General features: G+C 40.6%; 1 protein-coding gene across 1 annotated transcript; it reads right to left on the reverse strand.

The window, feature by feature from the left end:
- Nucleotides 1-7208: 7208 nt before the first annotated feature.
- Nucleotides 7209-8976, reverse strand: LOC130851849 (diacylglycerol kinase beta-like). Its single transcript, XM_057732554.1, is given in 2 exon segments — nt 7209-8190; nt 8192-8976. Coding segments are annotated over 2 exon segments (1767 nt in total).
- Nucleotides 8977-19610: the final 10634 nt, after the last annotated feature.

Here is a 19610-nt window from a genome sequence, read left to right on the forward strand (position 1 = left end):
ATTGAGAGCATTTTTTTTTTAATTTGTCTGTGTTGAGTCTTTATTGCTGCACATGGGCTTTCTTTAGTTGTGGGGAGTGAGGGCTACTCTTTGTTGTGGTGCGCAGGCTTCTCATTGTGGCGGCTTCTCTTGTTGCTGAGCACAGGCTCTAGGCACATGGGTTTCAATAGTTGTGGCACATGGGCTCAGTAGTTGTGGCTTGTGGGCTCTAGAGCTCAGGCTCAGTAGTTGGGGCACACAGGCTTAGTTGCTCCACGGCATGTGGGATCTTCTCAGACCAGGGATCGAACCCATGTCCCCTGCATTGGCAGGTGGATTCTTAACCACTGCACCACCAGGGAAGTCCAAGAACAATTTTTTCTTTCTTACTGGTGCTTAACAGGATGGTGCTTCTTACAATTGATGGTGCCTTAGATTCAATGAAATACGGTTGTTACAAGTTGTAAATTAATTTTGCTGTGTTTCCTAGTCACAAACTTATCTTTAACCTTTAAGCACTTGGCAAATAAATACATAGTCACAAGATGGAATTAGCTGAGAACACGTAAGAGGAACTACACATTTCCTTAGGCCTACTGGAAAAATCAACACTCTTTGTACAGCAAGAAAAGCTATATAAAAGTTTTTGGTAACAAAAACAGAGAAAAAGAAATGAGAGGAATCTGAGAGCAATTAAAGGCTATTCCAAGCTCTCAACTTAACGTGGCCACCAGCAAGTTTTTAGTCATAATAATTTGAAAATTATGTTTAATGAATTACATAGGAAGAAAGTTGGTTGCTATGTAGCCTTTTATTTTCTTGCCCTCAGGAAAGTCTCCCAAATAGGAGGTAAAACAAGAATAAACAGAGGCCAGACTGTGGCCCAAGCATGCACCTGCGAGTAAGTTGTACGATGAAACACTCTTGACACAGTCACAGCAGGAAAAAAATAAGCACTGGCCTGCATCACTTAGTGGTAAAAGAAGGAAACGAAGAAGAGTTGACAAGTATCTGGGGATAGAACAGGAACCCAGGAACATGATGCCACGCTATCACCCTATCAGGGTACCTCTCTTGACACCTAACTAAAGTGTATGATTTTATTGAACCTTGGAAATCCAGACTTTTTAAAACTGTTTATATCTTTTCAATAATCTAAGAAACTTAAACGTCTTCCAGTTACATGGTGTTAACTACATTTCTGTGACAAGTCTGCTCTTTGTTTCTTTTTATGGAAGCACAGATTTTTTTCAGCAACAAAACGTGTTTTGGGAGGAAAGTTTGACCTCAAGCATTCTCCCATTTTTTTCTTGCCAATGATTCAAAAAGAAATAAAAGCAACACAAAAACTAATTTAAATTGCTTTCTTAAGACCATGGGAAAAAGCCAAGACCACAGTCAAATCTTGTGGTGGTCTTGGTTTAAGGGTCATTAAAAAGTATCTAAAAAAAAAAAAAAAAAAGTCCAGTTTAGGAAAAAAAAAAATTAGAGAAATCTTTTACCACAGATTCCAGGTACATAAAGATGTATAGGTATTAGAAAAAACAAAACAACAACATTGTTCTTAGCTTTTACTCCATTTAGTTGTTTGGTTTGTTTTGGTTTTTTTGGCCACACAACACCTCGCAGCATGTGGGATCTTAGTTCCTCAACCAGGGATTGAACCCGGGCCGCCTGCAATGGAAGCACAGAATCCTAACCACTGGACCACCAGGGAATTCCTGACTCCATTTAGTTAGCATTATTTAAGACCAGTAGAAAAAGATGACACTGAAGAGCAATGCTTTTACCACTAAATAGCTAAATTGAATATTTGTAGAGGAAAAAAATTAATCTTGACCCTACCTTTCTTGGTAGGTAAAAATTTCTAGGTAGATTGCAGGTCTAAATATAAGAGATAAAACAATGTAACTTCTAGAGGAAAAAAAGAATATCCTGGGTCTAGGCAGAGATTTCTTAAGCGAGGCACAAAACTACTACATTTAGGAAAAAAGATTGATAAATGGGGCTACATGAAAATTACGAACTTCTGTTCTTTGAAAGAAAGCATTAAGAGAGGAAAAGGGAAAGCCACCAGATTGGAAGAGAATCTGCTGGTGGACATTTAAGTGAAACTAGTGCTGCTATGGACATTCTTGAATCTGTCCTTTGGTGCACATTCCATACGTTTCTCCCGCATATAACCCAGCAGTGGTTTATTACATAAATTAATATATATATTCATACAATAGAATATTTATAGAAATAAAAAATAAACTACTATTAAAACAATAGGAATACATATCACAAAAATAATGTTGGAGGGAGAGAAAAGCAGGCACAAAAGAGTAAATACTGTATGATTTTATTTATATCAATGTATAAAACAAAAAAATCTATAATCATTAAAGTCGGAAAGGAACTACCGTTGATAGAGAGGAGAATGGGAAAAAACACAAAGACCTTTCAATATGAAAATGCTTGGAACTGTAGCCATGTGATCTGTATACTTTTCTATATATAAGCTATACTTCAAGAATACAATAATTATGAAAAAGAAAAAACATTATAATAATAACCTTTAATTGTGGAATTTATTATGAATTGCAGGCTGGGTGTGATTCCAAAAGAATCACTGAGTTTCAGCTAAAACAGTTACCTAACATGATTCCACACATTTCTGATTAAGGAGGACAGTAATTAGTATATTAGTCTTATTCTAGATAAAATTTGTTTTATTTTTTAAATAATTTCCATTAGTTTGTCAGGTGGTCTTTTTTGAATGTTTAAACTACATTATTCTTATTTTTTTACTTACCTTGCTTCTATAATATAAAGTTATCCTACACAATTTGATAAATTGCAACTTTTCTTCAGAGTTGGTTTTTCCTGCTAAATTTTCTAATATTAGAATTTTCAATATGAATTATATTCTTTGGTTGGCTCTGACCATAAAATAAAAAACATGGTAGTTCAGATGTTTAACAGACTTAGAACTTAGTTTCTAAGTCTCATCTCTGTAGGGAATACATATTACTATATCCTCATTTGAGTTTGATGGAAAAGTAAAAGAGAACACACAGTGCTTCACAATAGAAGTACATTGGCAATGAACAAAGGTAGTCCATGGTCAAATGTTACTCTTCAGAGGCCCCTCTGTGGCATAAAAATGGGCTACAGGACGCCTAAAAGAAACCTGTTTTGTGGAGCGTCTTATTGCTTTCAGACCTCAAGAGGTTCCAACTCTCAAATTACACATAAGCTCAGAAAAATAAATTAATCTGCTATTGAGAATGTACTTCTGCCAGAAAAATTTTCTCTGAGACTGGAACATGGTTGAGCAGATTCCTAATGTGGAAGACATCCCCATCAACATTTAGGGGATGGGTGGCAACTTTTCACCCTCTGGAAACTGAGGACCAGGAAGAAGGAGTAATCTTGCCCTTATCACAATCAATAGTGGCTTCCAGGTCTCCCACTGATCTTAAAATACATACGCCTTTAATCCTAAAGTACTCTGTATCAAATTAGAATAACAAACTACACCCAGTAATTTTATGATTCTAAGGAATTATTAACAATGATAAAGCAGAAGTCATATATAAACTGAATGGTGGATGGATGGAAATTGAACTTCCAGTGGTGAGCATGCTTGAGTGTATAAAGAAGTCAAAATATAATGTTGTACACATGAAACATATAATGTTATAAACCAATGTTACCTCATTAAAAAATGAAAATAAAAAGGAATGGTTTGGAAGCATGTCCACTTCTCCCATCTCCACATACTCCAGATGCCAGATCCTCTGGCAGGGAGCAAGGGGTCGGTTAACCTGATTTCCATACAGAGAACTGGGAAAAGCATTTAATGACCCACAGATGATGGCAATGTTGGAGTTGGAGGTAAAGGTAAAAGAGAAGGAGAAGCAAGAGAAAAATGCATTCGGGACTTCCCTGGTGGCACAGTGGTTAAGAATCCCCCTGCCAATGCAGGGGACACAGGTTCGAGCCCTGGTCTGGGAAGATCCCACATGCCACAGGGCAGCTAAGCCTGTGTGCCACAACTACTGAGTCTGTGCTCTAGAGCCCGCGAGCCACAACTAATGAAGCCCACATGCCTGGAGCCCATGCTCTGCAGGAAGAGAAGCCAGCACAATGAGAAGCCCATGCACCACAACGAAGAGTAACCCCTGCTCACTGCAACTAGAGAAAGTCTGTGTGCAGCAACAAAGACCCAACACAACCAAAAAATTAATTAATTGATTGATTAAAAAAAAACCCATGTTAGGATAGATGCCCAGGCACAGGAGGGGAAGGAAGAGTTAGAAAGTAGAAGCAGCTTGGCCAGTGGAGACAGTGAGGTCAAGCCTGGGGCAAGCTAAAGAGGCTGTGTGGATGGCTCTAGGAATGATGGTTTGGATAAAGCAGGGAAAGAAGAAAGGATGGGAAAGAACAGAAGAACAAGATCTACACCCAACTAAAGAGAAGATGAGTTGGTGCTGGAGAATTAAATCAGGTTTGGGAAAGGGGAATCTGGTAGTTTCTATAGACTGAAGATAGAATCTTTTCCAATATATGCCAATTCTTCCAAATTGAGACTTATAAGAGCCATCATAACTGCAAGAAAGCCAGCAAGTATTTCTACAGACAAAACAGCAAAACTCTCATGGTGGATGGAGGAAATATCTGTCATTATATCAATGACAGAATGGGGGTCCAAGTCTTTGGGAGATAATTTCCAACCCCCACCCTTTCCATTATAGCCACTAAGCTTCACAGTCTGGGTGACCTTGAGCCACAAGCCCATCCACTCCAACCTCCTTACTTTGCCCCGAGGCCAACCAGAACTTGTATTCGTCATGTTTTTTTATGTTCTGTATATTATGATGGTTTGACAACTGGCTGGGGAGAGACTGCCCTTCCCAGGACCAGCTGATTCTTAGAGATAGCAAAGGGTGTGCTCTCTGATATGCAGACTACCCAATGCAGAGCCCTGCCTCCTCTATGTGGCCTGTACACCCAAGGAGGCAACATTCTGCCTTAATCATTCCAGGGCCAGGTGCCAGGGGACTAGAAATCTCCCCTAGCGCCCAAAGTCCATCGAAATTATTCAAACTATCCAACCCTAAACTATTTACCTGGCCCTACTTTGCCTATCCCATGAAAACCCCAGTAAAGACCCTGGCCTAACACTCCCCGACCCACACGCATCCCTGCTCCTGCTTCTGCTTCCTGACCAATACCTGGTGCTCCTCATGTGTCTATGTGTGGTGAGCCGCACCTCATGTTTCTAGAGAAACTGTGAGTAACGTGATTTTTTTTTTCCAGCGGCATCGACTTCTCCTTGTTATCACTCAGTCACCTTCGTAAATTAAGACCCACACACGAGACGAACGTCTCCCCAGCACTCCTCCTAGACCTGTTTCTACCCTTTTCCCGAATCCACTCCCACATCTCCATCACTTTACATTCAATCCTTGCATCTCTCTACCTGCCCACTTACCCTGATTCTTGACCTGTGATCCCCGCTGTCTGCCTCTCTCCTCACGCAGCTCCTTCCTCATCCCAGCCCATTCTTGGATGCCTTTTCAGTTTGAGGAGAGGCACAGGGCCTACCTTTAGCACCCCTGTTCCCTGAAATGCAATATCATCGCTGTGGAAAACACACAGCCCTGCCCCATCCATCTGTGTCTATCATCTTGACTTTGTTGAGCTAACAGGCGTTGGTTCCACATGCAGCCCTGTTCCTTTTTCTGCCTGCTCTGGCTCTCTCTTTCTCTGTGACCCTAAACAAGTCAGACAGATGTTTTACCTCCTGCTCGGAGGCGGATGAAAAATGTCCCTTTTCACACGGGATTTGTGAGGACTCATTAAAAGTTCCTGAAGTGTTTTGAGAACCTGCTCTGTCTCAGGCAGAGGAAGCAGCTTTGACAGCAGGGTTGTGCGTGTTCATGGTAGACACGGCAGCTCATTACAAGCTCTCATGACTGGGCTTCAGAAACAACTTTCTCAAGGTAGAAAGGGACAGAGATGAAACTACGGTGTGGTCAGCGTCACTTCAAATGACACCGTCATGCAAGCCGCCTTAGCACCTCACTGCTTCTTGTGTCCAGAGTGGTTCCAGTATAAAAATAGCATTTCTTTATTCTGACTTCCTCGTTTAGAGGCTTTCATGCAGGAGACCCAACAGTTAACACATGCCACAGTGTGTATGAATATTTTTAATGGTAAAGAAAGCAAGTTATGAGAGCGGTTTCTCTAATATTATTATTTTTTAAATACACTTTACCAGCATTTATTTATGAAACCACATGGAAGAAAGCTATGTCAGTCTATTAGTATATAACAAAACTGAAATAAACATGAGAATTTCCAGGAGCTGTTGTCTTATAAATGTCCTGTTACATTCATGGTACAATGTTAATCTAGCCAAATACAGAGGCCATAGGGCCTTTGACTTTGAACATTAATATATAAATCACCTAAATATCTGTATATTGCTGATTATGATTTTGTAACTCTGTGAAATGAGCAGAGTAGAAATGGGTATAATTGAGCAAAAGATGATTCACTCCTTCTGCCCAATTTTTCCTGGGGAGTGAGGTGGAGATAGCCGTATTTCCTTCTAGAAATGGGGACGATAACAAAGCCAAAGCTTTCTCTATTTCCCTGAATATGAGAAAAAGTCAACATCTACATTTTGGAGGATATAATGTCTGCACATTGCTATAGTGGCAAAATTAATTTGGGTTTTCAAGGCTTTTCACTATGAAGAAAAGTCCTTAAAAGTAGTTTCTGTTAGCACTGATAGCTCTCTACTTTATTTTTCATTTAGCTGAGGCCAGTATAGGACTGACAGTACAAAGATTAGAGGTCTTATATGATACCTACGTAATATAGAGTTACTCAGCACGATCAAATCAGAGCCTCACGCTTTTCCTTGGGATTTAGGATGATCACTCCTCACATACTTAGCCATGTAAAAACTTCCAGTATATCCCAGTAAGGTACTATTTTCACCTTACACTTGAACTCTTTCTTCTCAGCACATAAGAACAGGCTTAGAGAGGACCACACTAAAACCTGACAAGAAAAATTACATTTGTTTACACTTTTGTCTTAATACTTACACACACACAAAGCCTTATTTAGTCATTATATGTAAAATGCTTTATACCATATAGCGATGCTCTTTATGACATAGTTCACCAACAGCAACCATAATTATAATATGTCATTTGTTATCTTAGCTACTGTTGAATTTTTCTGGGTGTTTTTTTTCCCATGATGTGGAATCTGTGTGCAATGGAAGCATCCCCGCCAATGGAAAAGTAATTATTGATGATACTGTAAGGCCCTGGGTCTCCCTTCTCATCTTTGTCATTAGGTATGACTTCAAACTTCCACCTGTCCAACATGATCTCTGTGCTGTTTTCAATGTCTTTTAAGATTTTCATCAGATTCTCACCTTCATAACCTCCTCCCCATCGCAGGCATCTTTCTAGGTCATTGCCAGTCCCGAGAGGCAGAACAGCCTCTGGAGGATGCTTGACTACATTAGCCTTTTCTATGCAGTCCAAAATCCACCCCACAGTTCCATCTCCACCGCAGGCTAACACTCTGAAATCAGGAACATCACGGAAAAAGTTTAACCCTGGCATTGGTCCATTTCCAGCAAGACTGTAAACCTGATGAGGATTTAGTAGATACTGGAATTTTCTATAAATTCGTTCTCCTTGCTTTCCACCACTTTTGGGGTTCACAAAAACTAAAAGTGGATGAGTACCAGGAACAGGAGTGATCTGTAGGCCTTGTCCATCCACAGTAATGTAGTTGGCTCTTTGCATTTTGTTCTTGTCAACCACTTTGTTTGGCTGCTGGGACCCACCCTTTTTCTTTTTCACTGTTGCTTGTCTTTCCAGTACCACTGGACAGATTGTTGTGGGTGGTAAGATATGGTCCTTCAAAGGTCCGTAGTCACATTCAGGTTTTAGATGAGAAGCACATTTATTATGCAGTGTGATCTGACACCAAACACAATGTAGTCCTGTCAAGCCCTGGTAACATTTAACTGTTTTGTGGCACTTGTCACACGTGGTTGGGCAGTTGCCTTCGACCCAGTAATGACGCATCACATCAGTGTTCTTCTTGGACTTCACATAAGTCTTGATGCAAGAAGGAGGCGCTCTAGCCACGCAGCGCTCGTGGACTGTGTATCTGCAAAAGGAGCAGCTTCCCCACACCTATCAACATGTTCAGGCAAAGATTGCAGTAGGTAGGTTTGTTAAAGTGCTTGAGTTGTCACACATGCTGTCCCTCACCCTTCGCATTATTTTCTAAGCCCAGGAGCACAAGAAGTGGAATTGTTGTCATGCCTCCTTGAATCCATTCCTCCAGAGAGACCATTCCATCATGGTCATAGTCAATTTCTTCCATCATTTCATGGAGGATTGGATTAAGTTCAGTGACGTCCCATTCAAGATACTCTGCCACGTGTGTCATCTGACTGATGAGATTTTCTAGTTCCGAGCTGTCCAGGAAGCCATTTCCATCCATGTCATCGAGGCGAAACATAAATTCCAGTTTATCCTCAGGTCTTCCTCTTTCAAGGAGAGGCAGGTAACAGACAATCTCCTTCAGATGGATTACTTCTGGGGAACACGTATTTGCTGGAGAAGTATGGGGAGGGGTGATGGCACCTTTATTCATTCTCAGACGACCTGAGAGGAGAGCAGGCTTACTTTTTACCATTGGACTGGAATGAGGAAACTTGTTGCTAAATGACATGAAAAGATGTGTTGTGAAATCATCAGGAAGCTCAGCTTCCAAGAATGTCTTCATAAATAGCTTGAAACCTTCAAAATCTATTGTCCCTTCAGGATTATACTTTGCAAGCACCTCATCACCATGGAATTCTTCAAGAATATCTTTTAATTTCTTTGTAGAATATTCAGCATATTTCTGAAGCTGGGAAAATTCTGAGGTGCTGAGGTGGGCCTGTTTCTCCTGGTTTGTCATGGTGGTGGTGAGGAGATCTCTTACATATCAGGTGGGGAATTCTTTATTCAGGTGTCTGGCAGAATTTACACGTCAAAATTTCCACATGACATCTTTCATTATAAAATACCTCAAGCTTTCAAAATATGCAATCTGTCAACATGAGACCACTGTGGATACGAGTTCATACTTTCAAAAAGGTATTAAAACACTTGTTAGAAGCATCAGGTTTATTTTGCAGAGGAGGAAGCAGAGCACTCCCGGGGTGAAGAGTACCGTTGAATGTCTAATTCACGAAGGGCTTCTGGTCCACTGAAGCAGGTGGTCTCTGATAGGGAAGAAGTAGACTTGATGCTGAGTTTGTGAAAACCTTTCATATTTTTCCACGTCCTTCACAATGTCAATCTCCATTATTCTCCCAATACAAGATGCTAGGATTATTGTCCCATGTCTCTTTAGGATATTCTCTGGTTCGCGTGCAGAATATGACGTTCAGGAAGGTTGGAAAACCTCCGCCAGATCCCACCGCTAGTGAGTGAGGTGGAAGGAGGGAAAAGGCTGGACTCACGTGGAAAAACACAAGCCCGCTCAGGTAAATTTAATTCAATACGTTCTAATATTATTAAAATTTCTCTTATCTGTTTAGCTGAGAGAAATCACTCACTAATTTATATCTGTAATTATTCCTTTGAAGTGACAACAAATCTCACTCAAAATATATCGTGTAGTCAAAATGTGGGTAAAGGACACTAAGAAAAGCAGACGATGCCACCCACGAGTCCCTCCGTGTGACTTTCTACGGAACCATCTCAAGCAGGTGGAAAGGTTACATCCGCGGTGGCAGCGAGCGTGAGACATGACTTTTGAATTAGGATCAGGAAGGAATCCAGGGGGTTTTACAGCGCTGTGTAACTTCAGCCCAAATCTTTTCGAGCAGTGGGGCGGAAGGAAGTTTAATCTTCTGCTTCTGCTCCTTTTTAATCTTTACGACGTTACTTCACAGAATCAACCTCAGTAAATAAAAATGGCAGAAATGAACTGCCATGGTTTGAAGGTCTATGTCCCCCTGAAATTCATACGTCGAAAAATTCCCACAATGATATTAGGAGGCAGGGCTTTGGAAGGTACTTAGGTCACGAGGGTGGAGCCCTTGTGAGTAGACTTAGTGCTCTTACAAAAGAGGCTCCAGAGAGCTCCCCAGCTCCCTTCATCAGGTGAGGACACAGCGAGAAGAGGCTGGCAATGAACCTAGAAGAGGGGCTCTCACCAAAACATAACCATGCTGGTGCCTTGATCTTGGACTTCCCAGCCTCCGGAACTGTGAGCAATTGCTGTTGTTTAGAACAGCCCACATAGACTGCCATCAACTAAAATACTTTCCTCCTATAACCTTGAGCTAGATGGGTGAGATAATTTGACAGGGAAGGATAAGAGGGAGGAAATTCAGAAATGTTAACAGTTAATTCAAGCGAGATCCAGCTGGAGTCACTTCCTTCAGGCAGAACAAGCTCCTCCATTGATTATAAACAAAATTCCTCCAAAGGAATGAAAAGAAACCCCGCATGCGTTTGTATACATGCAGAGAAGCACCTTGCCGCCACTCTGTGATCACCTCAGAAAAAAAAAATCTGTTTTAGTTTTTTTTTTAATTGAAGTATAGCTGATTTACAATGCCGTGTTAATTTCTGCTGTATAGCAAAGTGACCCAGTTAAACATACATATATAGTCTTTTTTACATTCTTTTCCATTATGGTTTATCCCAGGACAATGAATATGCTTCCCTGTGCTATGCGGGAGGACCTTGTTGTCCATCCACTCTATATCCAACAGTTTGCATCTACTAACCCAAGTCCCCAGTCCATCCCTCCCCCATGTGTTAGTTTTTGAGGTTCCTTTTCCCTTCTCTCTTTCTCTGTCCTCTCCCTGCTCAGTTTCCTGAATCTGCCAGTGAGACCCAGGGCAGCCACAGCTTTGGGCTGACACAACTGCATGTCGCTCACAGGGACGCTCATTTCTAGGACACACCAGAAGAATTTTACGTGCACCTGACGATAGCTGACTTTCCAAACTCCTGGAAAGAAGTCAAGCTGATGTGAGCAGGCCACCAAAGGAGGCTTCAGTCTGAGGGTCTGGGCAGAGGGGGAGAATACAGGTGTGGAGCTCACTGGATACAAGTGAAGAAGACCAGCCACCAGAGGACATTTGGAACAGAGTAGAGGAAAGAGCCTGATTTAAGTGCTGGTTCCGTGGCAGCTCCCTGAGAAATCTTGGCTGTGTCTCTTAACTTATTTCAACCTGCTTCCCCGTCATGGACATAATGACAGCTTCTACCTCAGGTGTTAATAAAGCAACACATGATGATACGTGCAAAAGACAGTGTAATACAGGCTTGGCCAAAAAGTTCAATTGGGTTTTTCTGCAACATCTTATGGAAAACCGCGAACGAACTCTTGGCCGACCCAATACTTAGCACAGAGTAGAGGCTCGTTATGTTTCCTCTACTAGAATTATTACTGCTGTTAGTTTTTTAATACTTATTTATTTATTTATTTTGGCTGCGCCAGGTCTTTTAGTTGCGGCATACAGACTTCTTAGTTGCGGCGTGCATGCGGGATCTAGTTCCCCAACCAGGGGTCAACCTGGGCCCCCTGCATTGCCAGAGTCTTACCCACTGGGCCACCAGGGAAGTCCCAGAATTATTACTACTATTATTGTTATTGTTATTTACCCTAAACCACGGGGAGGGTGGCCATACCCATTTTTATAGGGCATTCATATACTTGGTGTGGCAAATAGGGATTAAAGAAATTCCATTTGGACAAACAGAAGATGCCGGCACAAGCTGACCCCCCCCCCCCCCCCGCCTTCCTCATATTAAAAATGAGAAAACTGAGGTAAAAAGACATGAAGTAATTCATCCGGGGTCACACAGAAAAAAGCAGAGTTAAAAATTCACACCTAGGTAGTTTGTGCTGTCTTCATAGCTGAACACTTCCAACAGAAGGCTTAGAGCAGTCCACGCGTCACACGTTTCCCCAGTTATGGCATCTTCCTTTTTAGTTTCTGTCTGGAATGTCCTTTCTCCTCTTCTCAACCTGATAAGCTACTATTCAACCCTCAAGTTGCAGCGCCAATGTTATCTCACTGGGTCCTTGTGAGGCCTTTTCTAAGGCCACCAGGAAAGTGGGTCTCTCCCACCACTAGGCTTACCTCCATCTTCGTCATCACGAAGATCTGGGGTTGGGGTGAAGCTACCACTCACTCCTTTACATCAGGGCTCTTAACCTGATGTCCATGGGAGGGCATCAGAGGGAGGCCTGTGAACCAGGCGTGCAGACACGTGTGCACGCATACACGCATGGACAGATATGCACACACACGTACACAGAAATAATTTTGTATATGATTTTCCCAAATTATCTTAGAACACACCATTCTTCTGTCTCGTGTGGCTGCTCCTGTAGACATGCACTGGATACTTATCAGTGTTGTCATATGTCAGAACAGCTTTCCACTAGTAGTAATTTTAAAATATGTGCCCTGCCATCATGATGGTGAGCATCTGCCTTTGTTTACTTGAGGACTGGCTTAAGTTAGAAAAAGTCAAAGAAAATAATAAAGAAGAAATCGCAAATATCCTTTGGCTTTGCCTTCTACAAGGGGTGATAGAACACCAAAACCCCAGTGCTGTCTGCATAACAACATTCTTGCTGATGAAAGAGCATGAAGCCAGAAATGGTGAAGTAGTACCTCATACTTTTGGTTCCAAAAATATATTAGCTTAGATCTTTTTCAAGAAAAATGAGCTGGTTGAAACCGCAAGACTTCACCAAAATTTGGGTTGCCCTGATGCAGCAGCCTAGTCTTAAAATAGCAACAAGATATCTGGTAAAAGCTGCATACCCCAGAATCGGTCAAGTTCCTGTATGGTTGGGAGCAGAGGAGGTGGATTAAAGTAGTGCCTCTAAAAAACAATGAAATTATTCCACAACGGTTGACTTTTTAAAAATAATATTTTGAGGCGTGTGATGAAGGGATTGGAAGCTTCTTTATGCAGCCAGCCGATGCCTTCAGAAATGAATTTCTATTTAGCAAGTTCTTTTTGAAATTTCAAACCCAGCAACATCTTTGAAATGCTGCAAAGTTTCTCCTGCAAATAAAACTCACTGGGCATTTTGTGAACAGATAGAACACCTGTGATGCTTAGAGGAAGGCTCTTTATGCAGTAAACTCTACCACCCACTGCTCTGTGGGATCCTGCGTATATACAGCAAGGTGTCAACTTTGTTAATGCCAGGGCCTTGAACTGTTGCCTTTTCAAAATGTTTTCTCACGAGATGACAGTAGAATATGAACTTCTCTTTTACAAATCTGTGATACAGAGGTATGTAGACAACTTGAAACTCCGCATGACTCTTTAAAGTACTTCTGCTCAGACAACCTGAAAATTGAAACACGGGTTCCTAAGCATCCCTTTGCTGACATCAACAGTATCCCCTTGCTGAAGATGAGACTCAGTGATGTGAAGCCAATGGAAATGAAAGGACATAAATCCAATTCAGATAGTCTTGGAAGTATCTTGGTGTTCCCTCATCACAAGCCCATTGTGTCATCTGGGAACATGAACTGATTGTGTTTGCAGCACATGCTGTTGTGAGGCCAGCTTTTCACTGTGTGTTACCATCAAAACAAAAAGTTTACAAGAAAGTGCATGTGTTGCCAGGCCAAAGACCACTCAGTAATTTTAGTTTCTCATTTAAGCCAAGGAAGAGATGCTTTCTCATTGAAGTTTATTTTTTTTTAGCAAAACCAAAGTTTATTTATGTATTTTTTTAAATTAGTTAATTTATTTATTGGCTGCTTTGTGTCTTCATTGCTGCCCACAGGCTTTCTCTCGATGCGGCGCGCAGGGACTACTCTTCATTGCGGTGTGCGGGCTTCTCAGTGCCATGGATTCTCTTGTTGCGGAGCACGGGCTCTAGGCGCACAGACTTCAGTAGTTGTGGCTCGCAGGCTCTAGAGTGCAGGCTCAGTAGTTATGGCACATGGGCTTAGTTGCTCCACAGCATGTGGAATCTTTCTGGACCAGGGCTCGAACTCGTGTCCCCTGCATTGGCAGGTGGATTCTTAACCACTGTGCCACCAGGGAAGCCCCTATGTATTGTTTTTTAATGATTTTTGTTTTATTGCTTTTCCTTTGTATCTTTATTTACTTTTTGGCCTTGCCACACGGGGGCTTATGAGATCTCAGTTTCCCAGTCAGGGATTGAACCTGGGCCACAGCAATGAAAGTGCCGAATCCTAACCACTAGACTACCAGAGAACTCCCTCAAAGTTTATTTTTTTAATTTTCTTCACACACTTTGGATTTTTTTCTTTCCTTCTTCCTACTTTTAAAAAAAGTAATATTGCCTGAAGTTCATTTTGCATGCAAAAAAAAGAAAAAATGATGGAAAGGCACAATTCTTTATGAAAAGATCCAGTGCAATGAAACAAGTTTTGTACATAATTTTGCCTATACTCTTAATGTAAATATCTCTGAGAAGGGAAGCTCTAGCTTTTGCCAGATTCTCAAAGCCTCCATGATGCCAAAAAGGTTAAGAACATATAGCATGAAATTATAAATATCTTGAGGTCAGGGCCATTTTTCTAACCTATTTTTTCCCACAGAACCTAAGCAAGTGACTGTATTGAATATCCAGTGATATTGGTGATTGGTAGCCATGGTTTTCATCTCCCCTAAAGGATGTTGATCACAGGAGACAGAGTTGGCTGAGTGAACACGTTTACCTATGGATTTTAACTTTAAAACTAAGTGCAAATCTTTATTCCTTATCAAGAGAAGGAGGAAAGCTTCTTTATTAAGTATCTTATGAATTGGAGAAGGAAGATCTGACTGGGAGGAGGTAAAAAGAAAATTCATTTCCTTTAGTTGATACCACAAAATGGTGGGGTAGAGTATCTTTCTTTACTTGTGCAGTATTGCTATACTGGATTCAACAAAGTCAAAGCCTTTAACCATTAAAGTAAACATCATTAGGGCATTAATATTGTTATGGGCTGAATTATGTCCCCTCAAAGTTCATATGTTGAAGTCCCACCCACAGACCTTGGAATGTGACCTTATTTGGAGACAAGATCTTCACAGCAGTAATTAAGTGGAGGTCATTAGGGTGGGCCCTAATCCAATATGATTGGTGTCCTTATAAGAAGAGGAAATTTGGACACAGATAGGGACAGATGGCAGACACAGAGGGAAGAGAGCCATCTACAACCCAAAGAGAGAGGCATAGAACAGATCCTTCCCTTATGGTGCTCAGAAGAAACCAACCTTGGTTTCTTGGACTTCTAGCCTGCAGAACTGTAAGAAAACAAGTTTCTGTGGTTTGAGCCATCCAGTCTGTGATACTTTGTTAAGGCAGCCCGAGCAAACTAATACAGATCTATGGAATAAATCCCCGGGGGCCCCAGGCAAAAATAGAGAATCCAGGGGAGGGGACCCTGGAGCATGCTAGGCTGGGGCACAGAAGCAGTTATGATGATCAATCCCTACTTATTAATCCCTACGGCCATTGCTCAGGGGAAGGGGAAGCTCTTAGCACCTAACACAGAGGAGCAGCTCGGAAGTTCAGTGTTTTGAGTACCTTCATCATACACTAAATCTATCAGAGGATTGGATGCCGCTGGTGTAGGAAGCAAGACTCGTGTGTCTATGTAGTTCCTTTTTCACGCAGAGAAGTGTCAGATGTAAAAAACTCAGTATTAGAGGTAGAAAAAGAGGAGGGCCAATAAGAACAGACTGAAACTAAGGAAGGCTTTACCTCGCTGGCTTTGGCCGACCCGCTTCTGCCCAGGCTCTTGCACAGCACGCTTTCAGTTGCTTTGCTCTACCCTCATCCCACCACGGAGGAACGTTGGTGCTCCCTGGCACCTCTGCCTTAGCTCAATCTCCCCCAGGGTGGTTTCACCCACTCTCGAGCTTTCACATATCTAAAGGGGCTTAGACTCCTGTTGTCCTCCAGCCTGGGGTTTGCAACCTGGCTCCCCCTTTATTTCCCAGCAGGTTCTTTTGGGAAGATTGCTCAGCCTCCCTAAGGTCATAGTTTCTTCAGATACTAACAGTGTTATCGTCGCACGGTCTTATGGAGATTCTGTGAGAAATTGCCCATAAGCTCTTGTCACAGGCTTGGCCCAGAGCACGTGTCCCATGAATGAGAGCTAAAATAAAACCACAACAATACGACAAACAAGCATCTGGCATTTACTATGAACCAAGTACTGATCCAAAAGCTTTATGTACATCTACTCATTTAATTCTCACAACCAGTGAGGAAACTAAGGCACAGAGAAGTTTCGTAACTTGCCCAAGGTCAGATGGTCTGGCTCCAGAGACCATCTTCTCAAACTGATAGGCACGCTGTGTCTGACTATTTTTGTTATTCGTTGTTAATGACACTGCCCTACTCTCTCCCCTGAGCCTCTAAATCATATGGTTGAAAAAAAAAAGCACTTTCTATATAAAGTAAATAACCAACAAGGACCTATTGCATAGCACAGGGAACTATTCTCAATATTTTGTAATAACTTATAAGGGGAAAGACTCTTTAAAAGAATATATATGCATATATACAAATATATAAAAATGAATTACTGTGCTGAACTCCTGAAACTATATATATATTCAGTTATATATATATAAATTACTGTGCTGTACCCCTGAAACAAACAAGACATTGTAAATCAACTATACTTCAATAAAAAGAAAAAAAGAAAAAAAACCTGTCTGGGTTCCACACAGGCACCTCAGATACAACATACTCAAAAGAGACCCCCAAACCTCCTCTACGCCCATGCCCCTTTCTCAGGAGTGGATGATACTGCAAGAAACCTGGGACATTAGGTTTCTTGCTTTCCCTTGACACTCCCACCTCCAAGCAATCAATTATTGATTTCTAATTCTATCCTCTCCTTTCTATCCCTAACACGTCCCTAGTTCAAGATGTCATCATCTCTGCTCTAGATAATAAAGCTTTCTAACTGGTTTTCCTGCCTCCAGACTCCAAGGTTCTTCGGATTTAAAACACAAATCTGACCATCTCAATCCTGCCTAAAGGATTAATTATGTGTTCATTAGCATAGCCAAGAAGACCCATCATATCTGACTCCTGTCTACCTTTCTAGCCTCAACTCCCACCTCCCATTAAGTTCTACTTCTCCTAGCACATCTGCAGTCCCCAAACTGACTCTCTCTCTCTGTCTCCCTCTCTCTTTCTCTCTCTCACACACACTCACACCATGCAGTTTTACAACTAGTATATTAGGGTCTACATTTTTAAAAAATTATACATATCTACTAAGAATAAGTAAAACAATCACTCACAGAGAAGATAGGATCACTCACTTTCCCACACACCATTTTCCTTCCTGCAAAAATACCCACAAAAATAACTTTGTTACTTGCAGGGGGAAAAAAAAGTCACTTTTAAATCAGTTTCATCAGTAAGGAAAATTTTTAAAAGTCATCTTTCAAAGACATGGAACCTACAAAACAGTCACAAACCAGCAATATTATTTGTATATTCTGTTTTTATCATCTTAACCCACATTTTCTATCTGAAAGAAAAACTGACTGATTTTCTTCTAGTGACATAAAAGGCTAGCATGTGACTACTTATTTGTTTGCTGGAACCAAAAGTCTTCAAGGACATAGAGACTTATTGTTGAAGAAGTCCAGGAGCTTAACTCTGTTATCCTACTGCCCTCTGCTGCTGAAAATATGAAGTTTTCCGTTTTGTTGTGAATGAGGCCCGGGACAGGTCAAGGTGATGCAGACTTCTAATAGCCTATCTAAGCTTTCTTTCTTTGAATGTCAGTTTCTCCTTTAATGTATACAAGCTACACTTTGAAAGTATATATAAAAAATTAAGTGCCCTGTGATCACCTGTGCCCTACGGTCAAAAAAGTCTCAGCAATTGGCAGACACCCACGGTCAGATACTGTTGTGGAGTAAAAAGGAATTGGAAGTGGTTCTAAGTTCTATGTGCCATGATGTTGCTTCATCTCAGAACTTTATGGGAGGGCAGTGTTGCGTAATGGTGCAGGGCACAGGCTTGCTGTCAAACCACCCAGCTCTTCGTTCCAGCTCTACCTATGGGACCTACTCTAAGGCTCAGTTTCCTCTTCTGGAAGAAAAACATAATTAAATAAAAGTTGTATATAAAGCACATAATTAGGTGCTGAATAATAATAATTGGAAGCTTTTCTTATTTTTTAAGAGTTGTAATGTAATGACCGACAATTTCATCCTGGCTGTTTTGCCAACATCCATGGGGACCAGACATCACTAAAATGATTAGTCCCTGAAGTCAACTCTTATCATTCAAGGATTAAAGGGTTTTTTTTTTCCTTTTAAAAAAATTTTATTGAGATATAATTGACATATAATAAACCGCATATATTTGAAGTGTACAATTTGATATTTTTTTATTAGTCATCTATTTTATACATATTAATGTGTATATGGCAATCCCAATCCAAGGATTAAAGTTTTCTACAGGATACAAAAAGTGTATCTTTTTCTTTTTGGCTGCTCAATTTTTGAAAACCTTTGCATATTGCATATTACAGTCAATTTTTTCCCCAACTTTATAAAATGATTAACTTAGAAATGTCTTCTACCCATGGTCTTTTATTAAAACCTATTGTGAAAAATAAAATCATTCCGAATCATTTATTCCCTAAAAAGTATATAATTGTATGTTAATGCAAACCCATCCTGTCCCTATAGGTATAATCTAGAATTAGTAAATTGTTGCGTGGGAAGTAATATATTTCAATGCAAACTATATGTGCTACCTTCTACTCTGAAGTTATTAAATATGTGCTGTAATGAAATGATTGGAAATCAAATAAGTAAACAAAGTTGTATTAACAAAATGTGTTGAAATTTTATGGGTTCTAATTACAAATGCAGCATATCAGGCATCTGAAGGTATACATTTTTTTCTGATAGTATTCGTATATGATAGCATATTATACTAGAATTAGGCACTTTCTGGTTTTCAGCCAAATTAAACATATTTGACACCTTTATTAAATAAAGAACAATTATAAATACATCTTACTTATCCTATTCCTCAAAACTGAAAATTTTAAAACTAGTTTTAGGTTTCAAATTTAAACTCTAAATCATCTATCAGAGGGAATACTCAGATAAACGAAGATCACTATCTCTCAAGTGCCTACCATTTCTACAACAAGCACTGTGCTAAATGATTTCGGTTTATTTTCTCTAATCTTCTTAACAGCTGGCCTTTCTAGGTGAGGGAACAAACTCAGAGAATGTAAATATTCAGCCCAAGGTCAGCAACTTGCAGATGGCTAAACTGGGATTGGTTTGCTCTTTCCCTATATCCTACGACCAAGGGTTGGGCTTCCCGTGAAAAACTACTAGAATTGTCTTTGAAAGATATCTCATAAAATAACCACTTGCCGAAATTTTATGAGGCTTTATGGCTGCATGAAAGCATGAGACTCAGTGGATAGATGAATTGGTAGCTCCTAGTGACTGATGTACTTCAAAAATATAACACTGATAATCAAAGCTGAATGCCACATAAGAAATAATAAGCAGAAGAAATAAAATGTTCTTTTT

This window comes from Hippopotamus amphibius, chromosome 4 (assembly GCF_030028045.1).
Source record: "Hippopotamus amphibius kiboko isolate mHipAmp2 chromosome 4, mHipAmp2.hap2, whole genome shotgun sequence".
Lineage (NCBI taxonomy): Eukaryota > Metazoa > Chordata > Mammalia > Artiodactyla > Hippopotamidae > Hippopotamus > Hippopotamus amphibius.